At 41.3% G+C, this 15,530-nt stretch overlaps 1 protein-coding gene across 1 annotated transcript in view; it reads left to right on the top strand.

The window, feature by feature from the left end:
* The first annotated feature begins 1,055 nt into the window (after positions 1–1,055).
* Positions 1,056–15,530, top strand: part of Pon1 (paraoxonase 1) — a 32,998-nt gene continuing 18,523 nt past the window's right edge. The window contains exons 1-2 of the mRNA XM_090333137.1: positions 1,056–1,210; positions 6,454–6,524. Of these exons, the coding sequence (XP_090189263.1) occupies positions 1,137–1,210; positions 6,454–6,524 (145 nt within the window). The 5' untranslated portion in view covers positions 1,056–1,136. The remainder of the gene's footprint in view (positions 1,211–6,453; positions 6,525–15,530) is intronic.

Genomic DNA, 15,530 nt, shown 5'->3' with positions numbered 1-15,530 from the left:
CTGTGGGTATAACCTTTCACTTAGGTGCTCTAATGGATGGTCAGATGCATTACAAAGAAGCTCAAGATTTAAAAATAAGTCTCCAGGAGGAGAAGAAAAGCAGAGAAATAGAATAGGGAAGGCAAGAATGTTTCCTCTTCAGAGAACTATGAGTGATAACTATATTGATGCTTCATAGAATATTCCAGAAAAAAAAGAGATGTATATTGCAGGAGGGAGTGAGAAGATATAACTGCAATTAAGAAAATTTGAGGAGGAAAGGGTCCCAGGGCAAATGGGGTGGGATTGGCAGCAAAGTAGGAATCATTCATAAGATGATAGGAGGGGAGAGAGGCATGGATATACGAAAGCACTGCCTCCACATTCTGGTCCTTTACATGGATGAGGCCTTTTTTTCTCTCCATGGTATCCATGCATGTGTATAGCACACATACATTATCAGCACATTACATATGCCATAGGAGTGATATGTCTTCCTGATTTCCATCCCGGGCTGGAATGTGAGAAACACTGACCATATTCATCTAGCATGGGGCACAGTGCCTGACACACCACTGATCCTCAATAAATGTCAGCCAAGTGAAGGAATAAACAAACATGTGAGCTGAGAGGTCAGAAGTGGACCTACTGAGAACAGTTAGGGGAAAGGTGCTCCAACCAGTTCTTTCTTCAGTGTGTTTTTTCTTGTTGTTTGTGTTTGAATGAATTATTATGATTAAGTTACTCAACTCACCTGAGCACCAAGGATTAGACCCTTTTTGGCATTAAAAAAAAAAAGAAAAGTCCAGCAAACTGGCTCTCCTTTCTCACGGCTCTCTATTTCCTTCTATGTGCTTAATGATCACTTCTTGACCAATCTAGGCACCTGGCTCTCCGTCTCCTCTCTTTAAATGTCCAAGGAGCAGCTGAGGTTTGCTTTCAGAGAGAAGTTCTTGGGTGATAGCCAGGGGTAGAGCTGATAACCAGCAGGGGATAGGGGAGAGGGGAAAAGGGGGTGGAGATGGGAAAAGAGGGTGGAGATAAGGGCACCTGACAAGCCTAATTCTGGGCTGTTCTTGCTAGGAGGCTCTAGGCAAGCAAGAGGCTCCTAGCAGTGACTGCACTCTTCAATCTCGTGCATAGGTTTATTCCAGACTATGGCAAAACTGCTGGTGCTCACCCTCCTGAGTGTAGCAGTCTCACTTTTCATAGGCCACAAGTCTTCTTACAAGTAAGTTCACTTGGGGTGAGGGCGGCAGTCCCTGGTGCTTTCCACTCTTGCATCCTCCAGGATCACTGTATCCACAAAGCAAGATACAGGCTCTTAAAAACAACAGATCTGCAGGCCCCAACTACATGGAGCAAAGGCTCTTTTTAAAGAGCTCACCTGCTCCAATGGGTGCCAGGAAGAAAGGCAAGAATCCTGGTGCTGACACTCTAGTCCTGGATTCTGGCTTTCCTTAAACCGTGGGTTCTAGGGCAGATCATTATGCAAGTCCAGGCTTTGAGGCTTCTGGAAACTGGTAATGGTAATGCAAATCTATGTAAGAAACAACAAAAATCAAGAGTAGGGCATCATAACTACTGAGGAAATGTTCAGTTTTTGTTTTTGATTGTTTTTTTGTTGTTGTCTTGGTTTGGTTTGGTTTTGCCAGTTCTGGGACTTGAAGTTGAACTCTGGGCTTGTGCAATTCCCTGAGCTTCTTTTGCTCCAGGTTAGCACTCTATCACTCAAGCCACAGAGTCACTTCCAGCTTTCTCCAGTGATTAATTGGAGAGAAGAGTCTCACAGATTTTCTTGTCTGGTCTGGCTTTGAACCACAATCCTCAGATTTCAGGCTCTTAAATAGCTAGGGTTATAGGCCTGAGCCAAAGGCACCTGGAGAGATGTTCAATGTTCATTTCTAATTCCTTTTTAAGTGTTTAATAATCTCTATGGATGCTATAGGACTTATGTAGAGATGTGAAAGTGTGTTGAAATGTTCATGGTAACTTTTTACAGTTCAGTGTAGTGATCACCGCAGTCAATATATTTTATATTACTTACCTTGAAGTAAAACATTAATAGACCCTTCAAATTTGAAAATATGACATGGGATTAATTAGATGGTTATGTTTAGAATCAGTTCTTAAAATAATTTTTTTGCTTTTTTCTCAAATTGCTATTTTTGAAAACACAAGTATGAGAATACTATTAGAAGCAAAAAAGTAACTGGGCTTACCTACCTGGTGGCTTGTATCTGGAGGATTATGATATTAAGGCAGCCCAGGAAGAACAGCAAAAAGCTTCTTGGACATCAGCCATTAGCAAACAAGCAAAGCAAATGAGGTTCCTGGATTAGTTTCTTGAGTTCCTTGTAGATATTGGATATTAAGTGTCTGATTGGTAAATATCTTTTCCCAGTTGGTTGGCTGCCTTTCTACTTTAGTAGCTATATCTTTGTCTGTGCAGAAACTTTTTGTTTTTAGGTAGTCCCCTTTTGTCGAGTCTCTCTCTCCAAACTATTGTGACCCTGGGACTCTGTTCAAGAAGTTTCTTCCTGTGCCTATGAATTCCAGTGTCTCTCCTACTCTGTCATGTAGCAATTTCAGGGTTTCAGGTCCAATATTGAGATCTTTGATCCATTTTGAGTTAATGTTCACACATGATGACAGGCTGGGATCAATTTTAGTTTTTTTGCATGTGGCTGCCCAGTTTGCCCAGCATCAATAAGTGAAGAGGCTGTGTTTATGTCACTGTATATCTCTGGCTCCTTTGTCTACTATAAGTTGACTGTAAATATGTTGTTTCATTTCTGTATCTTCTAGTCTGTTCCATTGATTCTCATCTATTTTTGTGCCAATACCATGATGTTTTTGTTATTATGGCTCTATAGTAAGTCTACAGTCTGGTATTGTAATGCCACTTGCACTGCCTTTTTTTTTTTGCCTAGAATTTCTCTGGCTATTCTGGATCTTTTGTTGTTCCATATGAACCTTTGGATTACATCCTCTATTTCAATAAAGAATGTCCTTGGGATATTGAAGGTGATTTAATTCTTTGGCCAGATTTTTAGTTGTCCTTGAGGATTAGTTCAACATACTTGCTCCTATTTACATTACTTCTCTTCACACTGACTTGGTCCAATCAAGTCACAATAAGGCCATAGTAACAGAAGAGAGGCAGGGACATCAACATGTATTATGTCTACGGAAAGAGAAGACCTAGAAATAGCAATAAACATAGCTACTGACTTCCAATGCCAACATTACCATTTTACACAAGCAACCACCTATCAGTGACTTGACACATGAAACAAGGAATGTATGCTTCTGTATCTGAAAGGCAGCTGAGAGTATTACATGTGGGAATATGTGTGGGAGCTCTTAGCACACGGTTAGCACTTGGGCCACAGAATGAATGGAGGATGTGTGGTGGCAAGAGTGCCTGGGCCCTGGAGTCCCAGGATGGATGTCTAAGTGCATAGTTCACCCTTTTCTTTCTTTGATAGGGATCCAGTAAGTGTTGACACAGAATCATGCACAGAAAAGGTGGAGGGATTTTTGAATGCAGTTCAAACATGTGTTGGTCTCAGACTTCAACTTCATTGCTTAAACCTGGAACATTTGGACTTGAAGCCCTGATATATTATCTCCTGATAATTTGAGAATAAGTGTGTGTGTGGGGGACCCAGTGACCTAGATTTAGTAACACAGGCAAAGTGGGTCTTCAAGTGCTTATTCCTGCTTTTTTTTCAACAATGTCATTTGTAAGATTTTTTGGTTTTTTCCTGTAGAGGCTTGCCTGTAGATTAGCATTCAAACTTTAGTTCCAATCCAAGTTTAGGCACATCATAACTCTGTGGCCTTGAAAAGTCACTTAATCTTAGTCATCAATAAGTAAGGAAAAAAAAACACATCAGGGAGGTGTAGGAATGTGAAATGAGCATATGCACAGTCCCCCGACTATGGCATCAATGACATTCTGTTGAGATAAGACTAGGTGAGCCACAAATTGGAATCCAAAGGTACTGGGTGCAGATCGGATGCCTTTTTAAAAGGCCTATCCTGGGTTCCCATAGGATTCTTCTGCTATTTCTAGGTGAGCAGCCATCTTGTATGAGAGAGATGATTATATTAGAATGGTAGTTAAGCCATTCTGCCTTTCCCTGCTTTCTGTGAACCTATCACAAGAAACAATCCTTTTGAGACAGACAGCATATTTATTCCCCCTATGTGTTTTTTGGGGGAGGGAGAGGAAGCTAATTTGTCGATCCTTCCCATTTTTCACAAGTATTGGCCCATTCAGTGATTTTACATGTTTAAAATCCTCTCTTTCCTGACAGTTCTTTACATTGTTACCAGTTATGATGCTTCACCCTTAACAACTTGAGCCTGTCTTTTGAGTTTCTTAGGAGATATTCTATAAATATTACCCAGACCATTCTCTTTCCTAATGCAGATCACAAAATCAATTTAATACACAGTATCTAACATTTTTAAATAAATGAAGTAGAATTGAAAAAAAATATTTTTACAGATGTATCACATGGGACTGGAGGTAAAGGTTAGGGTTAAATGTTTGCCTAACAGGCAGGCACAAGGCTAGGGTTTCCATCCACAGCACTGAACAAATAAATTATTATATGCATTATTTTGTGAACTCATAAAAGTTGTTTCAGATGTGTATGTGTGTGTGTGCTGTTTATATCATCTAAAATATTTTCTTTTCTGTAGATCTCAGCCTAAACAATAAGCCACTCCTGTATCACTTACTTTATTTCTGAATTAAAGACTTTGGTGATTAGAATGTCTTATTGCCATTTTTAACACCTTTTAATATCCCATGATATGGGGACAGATCTCAACTTCCCTTTGAAGTCTGCATTCTAAGCTCATACCTACCATTCAGAGAGCCGCGGTCTCCTTGCAGGTCAGACATCCTCCTCTGTTTGTCTCTGTACCTCTCTCCCTCAAACTTTATTTTAGTCAGGCATTGGGCTGGCATTTTTACAAAACTGATTACTGCCCTCACCTCCTGGCCTATTAGAGCAGAGTTCCCGAACAGGCAGAATGATGTTATGGTAGTAGGAATACTACCTATTTCTGATGGTATGAATATTACCTCATCCTAAATTCTCATCATTTTATACCATGTCAATTAGAATGTTATCTGGAATGTTTGTTTCATCCCTTGATCTTTTCTCCTGTGAAACTAAATGGCCAGAAGGACAAGAAAAGAATTTCTCAGAAAATCCTTAGTCAAACAAAACTTGGAGGAATCATTGGTTAATTGTCACTACTCAATTTGACTATACCATATCGTCTCATCTAATAGTATAAGTTTATCGTTTACATGTCTTGGCAACATTAATGCAGTGGTCTGTTTCTTTTAAAAAGCTATCAACAGCTTTCCTCAGGCAATTTGCAGGAACTTCCTCTACACATCTGTTCCTTTTTCTTTTATGCTTCACTCAAATGCTCCTCCCTGCTCTCCCTGCTGTGCTATTTAGGTACTCAGATTTGGGAAGTTGTTTCTGTGTATTTGTGTTTGTGCATTTGTGCATGTACATGTGTGTGCACATGCATATTTGCTTGTGTGTGTGTGTGTGTGTGTGTGTGTGTGAGTACACATTCATTTGTGTGTATGGCAGAGAGGTGATACCTTTCCTTACATGCTGGCCTTGGGTATCATTTTTTGAAGTCTCAAAACCTTTAAACACATCTGTGTTTTTAAGTACTACATCTGAAAGCTGATGCCAAGTCCAGGCTGTGAGCCACAGGGGCAGCAGGGTGGGAGGTCCAGCTGTCAATAGTTCTCAAACAGCAATGGAGCAAATTGAAGTCATGTTTCCATTTAACCTAACTTTTCACATAGGCGTCCTAACCAAAGTAACTGACTAAATAGTTCCTGTGAAAGAGGACAGAGGCTAGAAGACCCTATGTGATATATCTGCCTATCTCTGCATGTTATTAGATACCTTACATAACAAGTAAATGTTGTTCTTCAGGATCTCACTAGTCAGGTAGAGTTACATGCGCCAAGGACTAACTCTGAGATTTTTACCATGGCATGGTACAGGTAAGGAAAATTTAGATAGGATTCTTACCTTTGCAATTAAGTTCTCTCTGTCTGTCTTTCTGTCCCTATCTCTGTCTCTGTGTGTGTGTGTGTGTGTGTGTGTGTGTGTGTGTGTGTGTGTGTGTGTGTGTGTGTGTACTGAGGCCTGAAAAGGGTCGTACTGCCTTTGAGTTTTGAGGGATTTGCTCAAGGTTGCCATCTGCCAGTTGAACCACAGCTCTATTTCCAGCTTTTTGCTGATTAACTGAAGATGAGTTTCACTGACATTTCTGCCCAGGCTGGATTTGAACCAGGACCCTCACATCTCAGCCTTCTGAGTAGTAAGGTTTCTGTGTATGAGCCACTAGTACCCAGCTTCAACTTAGTTCTAATTGCTGAGTAGTTTCATGGGTGTCGTTTCTTTTCCTCCTTAGTACAAGATTTGGTGTTTCCCATGAAGTAACACCAGTGGACCTTCCTAACTGTAACTACATTAAAGGAGTGGGTATGTATGGGGGAAGGGAAAGTGTCTTGTTTTAACTGCCAGTATATAATTTCACTATATATTCCACAAATATACCTGCCAAATTTTGTTCCAAAATACAGTGGTGATCTGGAAGACTATTGTGCAGTTACTAGTTAATTGTAAATACCATGGCCCTTTTATATTTGATTTCACTAACATATAACCAATGTTTTACCAATTTTTGTTTGGTTATTGAACAAAAACAACAGTCAGTTGTCAATAAGCCTGGAGGAATTGGGAAAAAGATAAAAGAGAGAGGCAGATAAAGCATTTTAAAATAAATAAATAAATAAACAAAAGCTCTAGCTGGCCTTCGCAATTACCACAAGTCTTCTCCTCATGTATCTCTTTTAAGATTGGAGAGGGAAATATTTCCCCAGAAGCTCTAAGCAGATTTCCCCTTAGATCTCATTAGTCAGAAATGGAGGACAGACTAGCTGCAAAGGAAGCTGGGAAAGTAATTATTGGCCTCCATTGTGGAAGTCAGGCCCTGTCAACAAAGATAAAGGTGCAGAGGAATCATGGCTGTTGGGAATCAAAGGCAATGGCTCAAGGCTTAACTCTCCATCTGGTTTCCACGAATCCACTTTGTTTTTGCAGACAGTTTGATGTCTGTGATTTTATAATATTCTAGGTGGGTAATGGTTTTTGTTGTTTTGTGTTTAGGATTATTTATCTCAATTGACTGCACTTCAGAAAGCTCACCCAGAAGACTGATTATTACTAAATTTGGCCAGATATTTTATAATGCACTATTATTTTGAAAAAAATGTAATATTAATATCAAATGACACTGTATTTGAAAAACTTATCAAAGATAAATACAAAACCAAGTAATCCTTTTGTCTCTGGATTAATTGAAAAGTTACAATTTCTATGTAGTTTAAATATTTATACTTAATAAAATGCCTATTGATCATCTGAAATGTATCCCTCTTTTAATTCAAGTGTTAAAAGCTTACTTGTATTTTAACATGGCTTCCTAAGTATTTACTTTGTCACTATTAAGTGTTGAAAATATTTGGAGTATAATCTGCATATTTAGAAAAACAGCAAGTGAAAGAAGGTTATTACATGCTAATAAAGGGATCTCTCCTCCAGGAGGACATAACCATCCAATATATCTACACACCTAATCCTGAAGCACCAAACTTCATCAAGCAAACTTTGCTTTCACTAAAACCTCACATAGATCGAAACACAGCGATTATTGGTGACTTTAACACACCACTCTCACCTATGGACAGATCAACTAGGCAAAAACTCAACAGAGAAACCTCAGAATTGAACAACTGTGTAGACCAATTAGATCTAACAGACATCTGCAGATTAATTCACCCAGCAACATCACAATATACGTTTTTTTCAGCAGCACATGGAACATTTTCCAAAACAGACCACATTTTAGGCATAAAGCAAACCTGTGCAGATTCAGAAACACTGAAATTATGCCCTGCATTCTCTCAGACCACAAGGGCATCAAATTCAAACTGAACACCAAACTCTACCAACTAAAACCCTGTAACTCATGGAGATTGAACAACACATAGTTGAATCACCAATGGTCATCAAAGAGATCAGAACAGAAATCCAACAGTTTGTGAAATTTAACAAAAAGGAGCACACAAAATACCAGCTCCTTTGAAACACAGCAAAGACAGTACTCAGAGGAAAATTTATATCTCTGAGTGCTTACATTAACAAATTGGAAAAATGCAAGCCAACAATTTAATGTCCCACCTTAAGCTCTTGTAAAAAGAGCAACAAACCAACCCTAATCCCAGTAGAAGGAAGCAAATTATTAAAATCAAAGCAGAACTAAATGAATTGGAGTCCAAAAAAACTATAGAAAGAATGAACAAAACAGGGAGTTGGTTCTTTGAAAAAGTTAACAAAATTGACAGACCCTTAACAAATCTTACCAAAAAAAAGAAGGGAGCATACCCAAACAAACACAATCACAGATGATAATGGTAATATCACAACAGAAATTACCAAGATCCAGAGCATCATGAGGGAATACTTTTCAAAACTTTATGACAACAAATTTGAGAATCTAGAAGAAATGGATGAATTTCTAGCCAATATTAACATAGCCATACTGAACCAAGAAGACCTAATCCAACTAAATAAACCTATTTCAAGCACTGAAATAGAAATGGCAGTAAGAGACCTTCCATCCAAGAAAAGTCCAGGGCCAGATGGATTCACAGCTGAATTCTATAAGGTCTTCAAAGCAGAGCTCACACCAATACTCCTCAAGCTCTTCGACAAAATTGAAAACGAAGGCTCTTTGCCACTATAACCGCATCCCAAAACCAGACAGAGACTCATCAAAGACAGCGAACTATAGACCCAATTCTTTGATGAATATTGACGCAAAATTTCTCAACAAAATACAGGCCAACCGTCTTCAGCAACTCATCAAAAAAATTATACACTATAATAAAACAGGATTTATCATGGATGCAAAGCTGGTTCAACATACACAAATCAATTAATATAATTCAACACATTAACAGGAGCAGGGACAAAAATCACATGATTGTCTCAATAGATGCAGTAAAAGCATTTGACAAAATCCAACACCCCTTTATGCTAAAAGCTCCGGAGAAACTAGGAATCCACGGAACATTCCTCAGTATAATAAAGGCTGTGTATGACAAACCCACAGCTAGCATTATACGTAATGGCAAAAGTTAAAGCCATTTCCTCTAAAATCAGGAACGAGACAAGGATGCCCACTCTCTCCACTCCTCTTTAACATAATATTAGAATTCCTATCCAGAGCAATTAGGCAAGAAGCAAGCATAAAGGGGATCCAAATAGGGAAAGAGGAAGTGAAACTCTTGGGGTCCTTTTCAGACATCTAGGAGGAGGGTAAGATGGCAACGAAGCCCACGAATAATCCTGGGAATATGGACTCCAGAGACCAGACTCTCGGTTGCAGATCTAACTTTATTTTAGAAAACGCACTCACTAAATATAGATAGAGAGGTGACCACCATGTCAGCAAATAAGGACCTCCCTGACTGTGATTGCCAGCCAATGATGTCCTGACACACGCCCCACTTGCTGGGATCTTCCGGGAGCTCCTGCTCAAGGCAGGAGGGCCCAGGCGCCCTCTGGCTCCAGACTGCTTGAGTCACTGAGTGTGCTCAGGAGCATACATGTGGGAGGCACGGAGTTACAGGTGGCAAGCAGCCACTAGCTAGAAAGCCCCACAGTTCCTCCTTTTTATTTATTTATGGACACTCATAACGGATTGCAGGATCGGGCCCAAATGGTGTGCAAGCCTGGATAAACTCAACCAACTTAGCTAAAGCAAACATGGGTCCTGCTGCTGAGGAAATGAGCGTGGTAGGCTAAAAAGGACTAGGGCTAGGTGGGTTTCAGATGGAATTGCAGTAAATGGGAATCATGATACCCTGTTAAAGGCACAGCCCCCATGTCCTCCCCAGCATGCTTTGAGGGAGGATAATAGGGTTGCAGTTCCTATGATTGTAGTGTTCATAATTATATCATGGTCCCATGCTTGGGGGTCAAATTTATTACTCCAGGCCTCCACAGTTCCTGTTTCTTCTGGTTCCCATGTCAGGGTAGACATAGGATGAGGTAAATTTGAGGAGAGTGTGGAGGCAGCGTCTGTGGCATCCATACCTGGCAGAGCAGTCATCCAGGGCGGCTTTCCTGGATAAGTCAGTGTCCTAGGCCACACTGGTGAGGTTGCAAAGGTCGAGGCAGAACTCAGGCCAGGTGGCTGCAGCTGGCAGAGGTGTTGCTGAGAGGCCATTTTGTGGTGGCAGGAACCTGTAGATTGCCTGCTCCTGAAACATGAAAGTTAGCAGTTATGCAAAGGGAAATCATGTGCTGACAATTTCATATACTGAACATTATATACTGACAAGGTCCTGCCCAGTAGACACAGCCATTAGTAAGACATGCTTACAGACTATTTTATGACCTCCTAGCTCTGACAATTTTGGGTGGCCAAGCACAAGTGACTCTAGGATCTGGCACCATCTCCTACACAGGGATAAAAGTCCAATCGACATTTCACTTGGTTGGTTGCTGGACTTGAACTCAGGGCCTGGGCACTGTCCCTCAGCTCTCCAGCTCAAGGCTTGCACTTTGCCGCTTTGAGCAACTCTGCCTCACCAGCACTCTGCTGGCAGGTTAGAGATCACAGTCTCACGAGGACATTGCTCTGCCCCGGCTGGCTCAGAACTGCAGTTTTCAGATCAAGAAGTCCGTTAAAAGGACACTTTACTCCAATTAAAGCAACAAGGTGGTCAACACAGAAGTAGTCTCTAAGCATGATCTTCCCTGGAACTTGGTAAGGGCCAAAATTACATCTGAAGATCTGCTGTTCTTTTCTGTGGGCCCGCTGGAAACTGTTACAAATAAACGTACTAGGGTGGACTGCTGGAAACTGTTACAAACACACTTACAAGGGCAAACTCAAATAGCAATTAAACAATCATTTTGTTAGCCCTAATTTTCCTTTTTACTCTTTTTAGAAACAAACATTTAGGATAACTTTGTTTCCAAATTTTGTCCAGAAACCCAGCTCTAATTTTCTTTAAACTTTTAATACTTAACACTTTAGTTAAACATTTCCCTTAAAACCCTTTTCCCCCCAATTTAATACATTTTAGGGGGCAAGTTTAAGAAATACTAATCACATTACCCACTTTACCATCCGATTTCCAGTGTCAGTCTGCAAGGGAGAAACAAGATGGAGCCCTGTACTTTCTAAAAGTCGGACAGGCAAAGCTTTTGAAACTGATGAATTCACACTTAAATTTCTGATACTTATCTCCAAATTTAAACTCAAGGAAATAAATTCCAAGTTCCCTGATGCCTTTTTGCTAAACAGAATACAATGTTTACAATGTAAACAGCTCTCTGCATTGCAATACTAGATTTTAAAGTAATTTCTCTTTAAGACAATACAATAATTCCTTGAGGCATTTAACCAATTACCCACTTTTTTGTATGTTAGTTTCAAGTATAATCTTGTATATTTGTATACAAGTATAATCTTGAACATGTTCGCTCACACACATTCACACACATTCACACTCAAATATCCTAAAGCACGCAAAATTAATATCAGCCATATATTTTCCGAAGTTTTCAAGAGATTCAAATAGATAACAAAGATGTGAACGCATACACACACAAACCACAAAGATCCATATTTAGGACTGGTACCAATTTCAAAGACAAAACCAGACAAAAAAAAATACCCAAAGAAACAACATGTAACATGGAGATGACAGAGAAGCAGAGACTTTTAACCCCCAAATTTCTGATGGCATGCCTGGCCTTAAACTATCAGAGTGATGGAAAGACCATGGGTCCTGAACTCAGGGGGTGCCTCCCCAATGGAAATTTTTGTTCCTTGGTAGCCGGCCGGCAGAGGCCATTCTCAAGAGAGAGGGAAAGCAAAACAACAAGAAAATTGGGCTGGGTCAGATACACCTAACATGAAAAGATGACCTCAGATGAATATTCCACAAAACAGCTTATTTAGATTTAGACATGTCTTTCCGGTGGGACTCGATCCCACACGTCCTCTCAGACATGTCCTGTTATTAATAAAAACCCCAGAAGGGTGTCAAGGCAGCCCTTGACCACCCAGATCTTAGAGAGCTTGCTGTGTCCAGCTTTTCCTCTCTGTTTTAGGCCCACAGTACACTTTCTAGAAAAAATACAGACATACAGAGGGGTCGACTGACTTCTACTTACCTCTGGAGGCCTTTGCTTTTAACCTGGGCATCTTTTCCGAAAAGGGTTGTAATAGGAGGGGTGGTAAAGGAAGACCGCTCCTTATAGAAAAAAAGCAATCCTTTATCTCAATAGCAGAAATATACAAAATATTATTAAATGATGAAAGACTTGGGAGCCCTGATTGGGTGGTCCCCATGTGCATATTTACTGCAGGGAGACCATGAAGAAACCTGTATTTGAAACCTGTATTTGCCTGGCCTTTTTGATAACGAAAATGATGAATCTGAAGCTGTTTCTGGATTCATTTTAGTAGCTCCAATTGTTTTTCCTGCCAATAGGCCACTGCTCCACCCATACAGGGTCATGGGATTTCCAAGTTAATTGTAGGGAAAAATGGAAACTGTGGGAGACTGTGGACCCTAGAATTGGGGGAGCAGTTTCATGCCAATTTTCTCATAGATAATGCAGCCAGCGTAGAATGCCACAACATCCATATTTTGTAAAATGTTTCTCCGAAGAGATTATTGGGCAGGTCCTCTAAGACCAGCGGCTGAATGGCTCTTGCCAAGGCAGAGGGCAAAGATGCTACTAAGCCACCTAAACCCTGGAGCCGGGCCAGAGGCGGAGTTTTTAGGAGGTGGGAACTTCCTGATTTCTAAGGCAAGTTCTTTTAGCTCCAGTATCGATTAAGGCCTGGGAGGAGATCGGAATTCCATGGGAGGCATTGGTGTTGCCCCTGACCTCAGCTTCATCATAAAAGGCATATTTTTATCACAAAAAATATATCCCCGAAAGTAAACTGCCTTCTGATATTGAAGTGGTTTGAGGCTGTGTGGTTCCTAGATCCACCAGGGCAGATTGCTGTCTGACTCAGGGTAAAGGAAGCCTTGGGAGCAACAATTACCGGGAACACTTCCAGAAGGCCATGTTAAGGGTTCAACTTGGCCTCAAGTAAAGGAAGCACGAGAGAGGATTACTGAGTGAAGGGCTCCCCACCCCAGGGGATTCCTGAGGCCAAGGGGGTAAGGGAACCTCCATGGAGGACCCACCAGGATGTGAGGAAGGTCTGCTTTCATTTTTGAGCTTCAGATCAATCAGAGATGGATAAATTTGCTGGCCCACCCCTTTATTTACAGGGGCGGGTTGGCAAGGATTGTTGTCGGTCCCTTATCTACGGGTGCCACAGCCATCTTGGGTAAGGCTGTGCCTTTATTTACAGGGGCAGCAGAGCATGCTTCCGGGGGGGCCCCAGTCTCCGTGACCAGCCCTGGAGCCAAGGTGGCCAAACCCCAGAAGCAACTCAGAATGGCGGCCACGATGGGGAAGAAATAAGGAGGCAAATCACCAATGTGCTCCTCTTTCCGACCCTGTCGGGCTACCGTTTCCCACATGGATTCATTCTGTATCCTGCCTGCAATCCCCCACAGGTAGAGAGACAACAGTTTCATAAAATTGCTCACGCTTTCGATCAGAAAAGTGAAGGTGCCTGCTCTCCAAGAGGTTCCACATAATTGCTTGAAGAGGTCTACTTACCCACTAGCCCCACCCTACATCTGGGCACCAGTTGTTGGGGTCCTTCTCGGACGTCTAGGAGGGGGGTAAGATCGCTACAGAGCCCACCAATAATCCCGGGAACAAAGACTCTGGAGACCAGACTCTCAGTGCAGGTCTAACTTCATTTTAGAAAACAGGCTCACTAAATACAGATCGAGAGGTGGCTGCCATGTCAGCAAATAGGGACCACCCTGACTGAAACTGCCAGACAATGGGGTCCTGAGACCCCAGGTGCTCTTGCTCAAGGCAGGAAGGCCAGGCGCCCTCTGGCTCCAGACTGCTTGAGTCACTGAGTATGCTCAGGAGCATACATGCAGGAGGGCATGGAGTCACAGACAGCAAGCAGCCTAGGCTCCTATGCCACTAGCTAGGAAGCCCCACATGAAACTTTCCCTCTTTGCAGATGACATGATTCCATATTTAAAGACCCCTAGAGACTCCACTCCCAAGCTGCTTGAGCTAATTCAAAACTTTGGCAAGGTAGCAGAATATAAAATCAACCCTCAAAAACCAACTGCTGGGGCCAGGAGTTTGGCCTAGTGGTTAAAGTGCTTGCCTAGCATGCATGAAGACCCGGGTTCGATTCCTCGGTACCACATATAGAAAAAAGCCAGAAGTGGTGCTGAGGTTCAAGTGGTAGAGCTCTAGCCTTGAGAAAGTCCAAGGACAGTGCTCAGGCCCTGAGCTCAAGCCCAGGACTGGCAAAAAAAAAAAATCAACTGCCTTCCTATATGCCAACAATGAGAGGAACAAGGCAACAATCAGGAAGGCAACTCCTTTTGCAATAGCTTCAAAGAAAATAAAGTACCTAGGAATTAACTAAGAATGTAAAGGACCTTTTTGATGAAAATTTTAAAACCCTAAAAGGAAATTAAAGCAGAATTGAGGAAATGGAAAACTTCTCATGCTCCTGGACTGGAAGACTTATTGTGAAAACAGCAGTCATGCCAAGGGTTATCTACAAATTCCACACAATACGCACCAATATCCCAATGTCATTCTTTAAAGAAATAGAAGAGGCAATCCAAAATTTCATATGGAATAATAAATGACCCTGTATAGCCAATCAATTCTTAGCAGAAAGAACAGCGCTGGAGGAATTTCAATACCAAACTTTAGACTCTATTATAGAGCTATAGTGACCAAAACAGCTTGGTACTGGCACAAGAACAGGCCTGAAGACCAAGGGAATAGAACTGAGGACACAGATATGAACCCACAGACCTATGGCCACCTAATCTTTGATAAGGGAGCCAAAAATTATAATGGAAGAAAGACAGCCTCTTCAACAAGTGGTGCTGGCAGAACTGGATAAGTACCTGCAGAAAGCTAAAGTTGGATCCTTCTTTGTCACTCTGCTGCAGGATTAACTTCAAATGGATCAAAGACCTGGAGGTAAAAGCAGATACACTAAAAACTTTACAAGAAAAAAAACAGGAGATTCACTAGGTCTCCTTGGCACAGGTCGAAACTTTCTTAATAAGGACCAAGAAACACGACAAATCAGAGAAAGTCTGGATAAGTGGGATTGCAATAAACTGCCGAGCTTCTGTATGGAAAAGGACACAGCTAGCAAATTAACTAGAAAGCCTACAGAGTGGGAGAAGATCTTCACTAACCATACAATGGACAAAGGCCTCATATCTAAAATATATCATCGTTCAAAAAATTGAATTACTCCAAAACTAATCTCCA

The sequence above is a fragment of the Megascapheus bottae genome, chromosome 5, assembly GCF_031878675.1.
Source record: "Megascapheus bottae isolate mThoBot1 chromosome 5, mThoBot2.hap1, whole genome shotgun sequence".
NCBI classification, from domain to species: Eukaryota; Metazoa; Chordata; class Mammalia; order Rodentia; family Geomyidae; genus Megascapheus; species Megascapheus bottae.
This window is presented reverse-complemented; position numbering and strand designations above follow the sequence as displayed.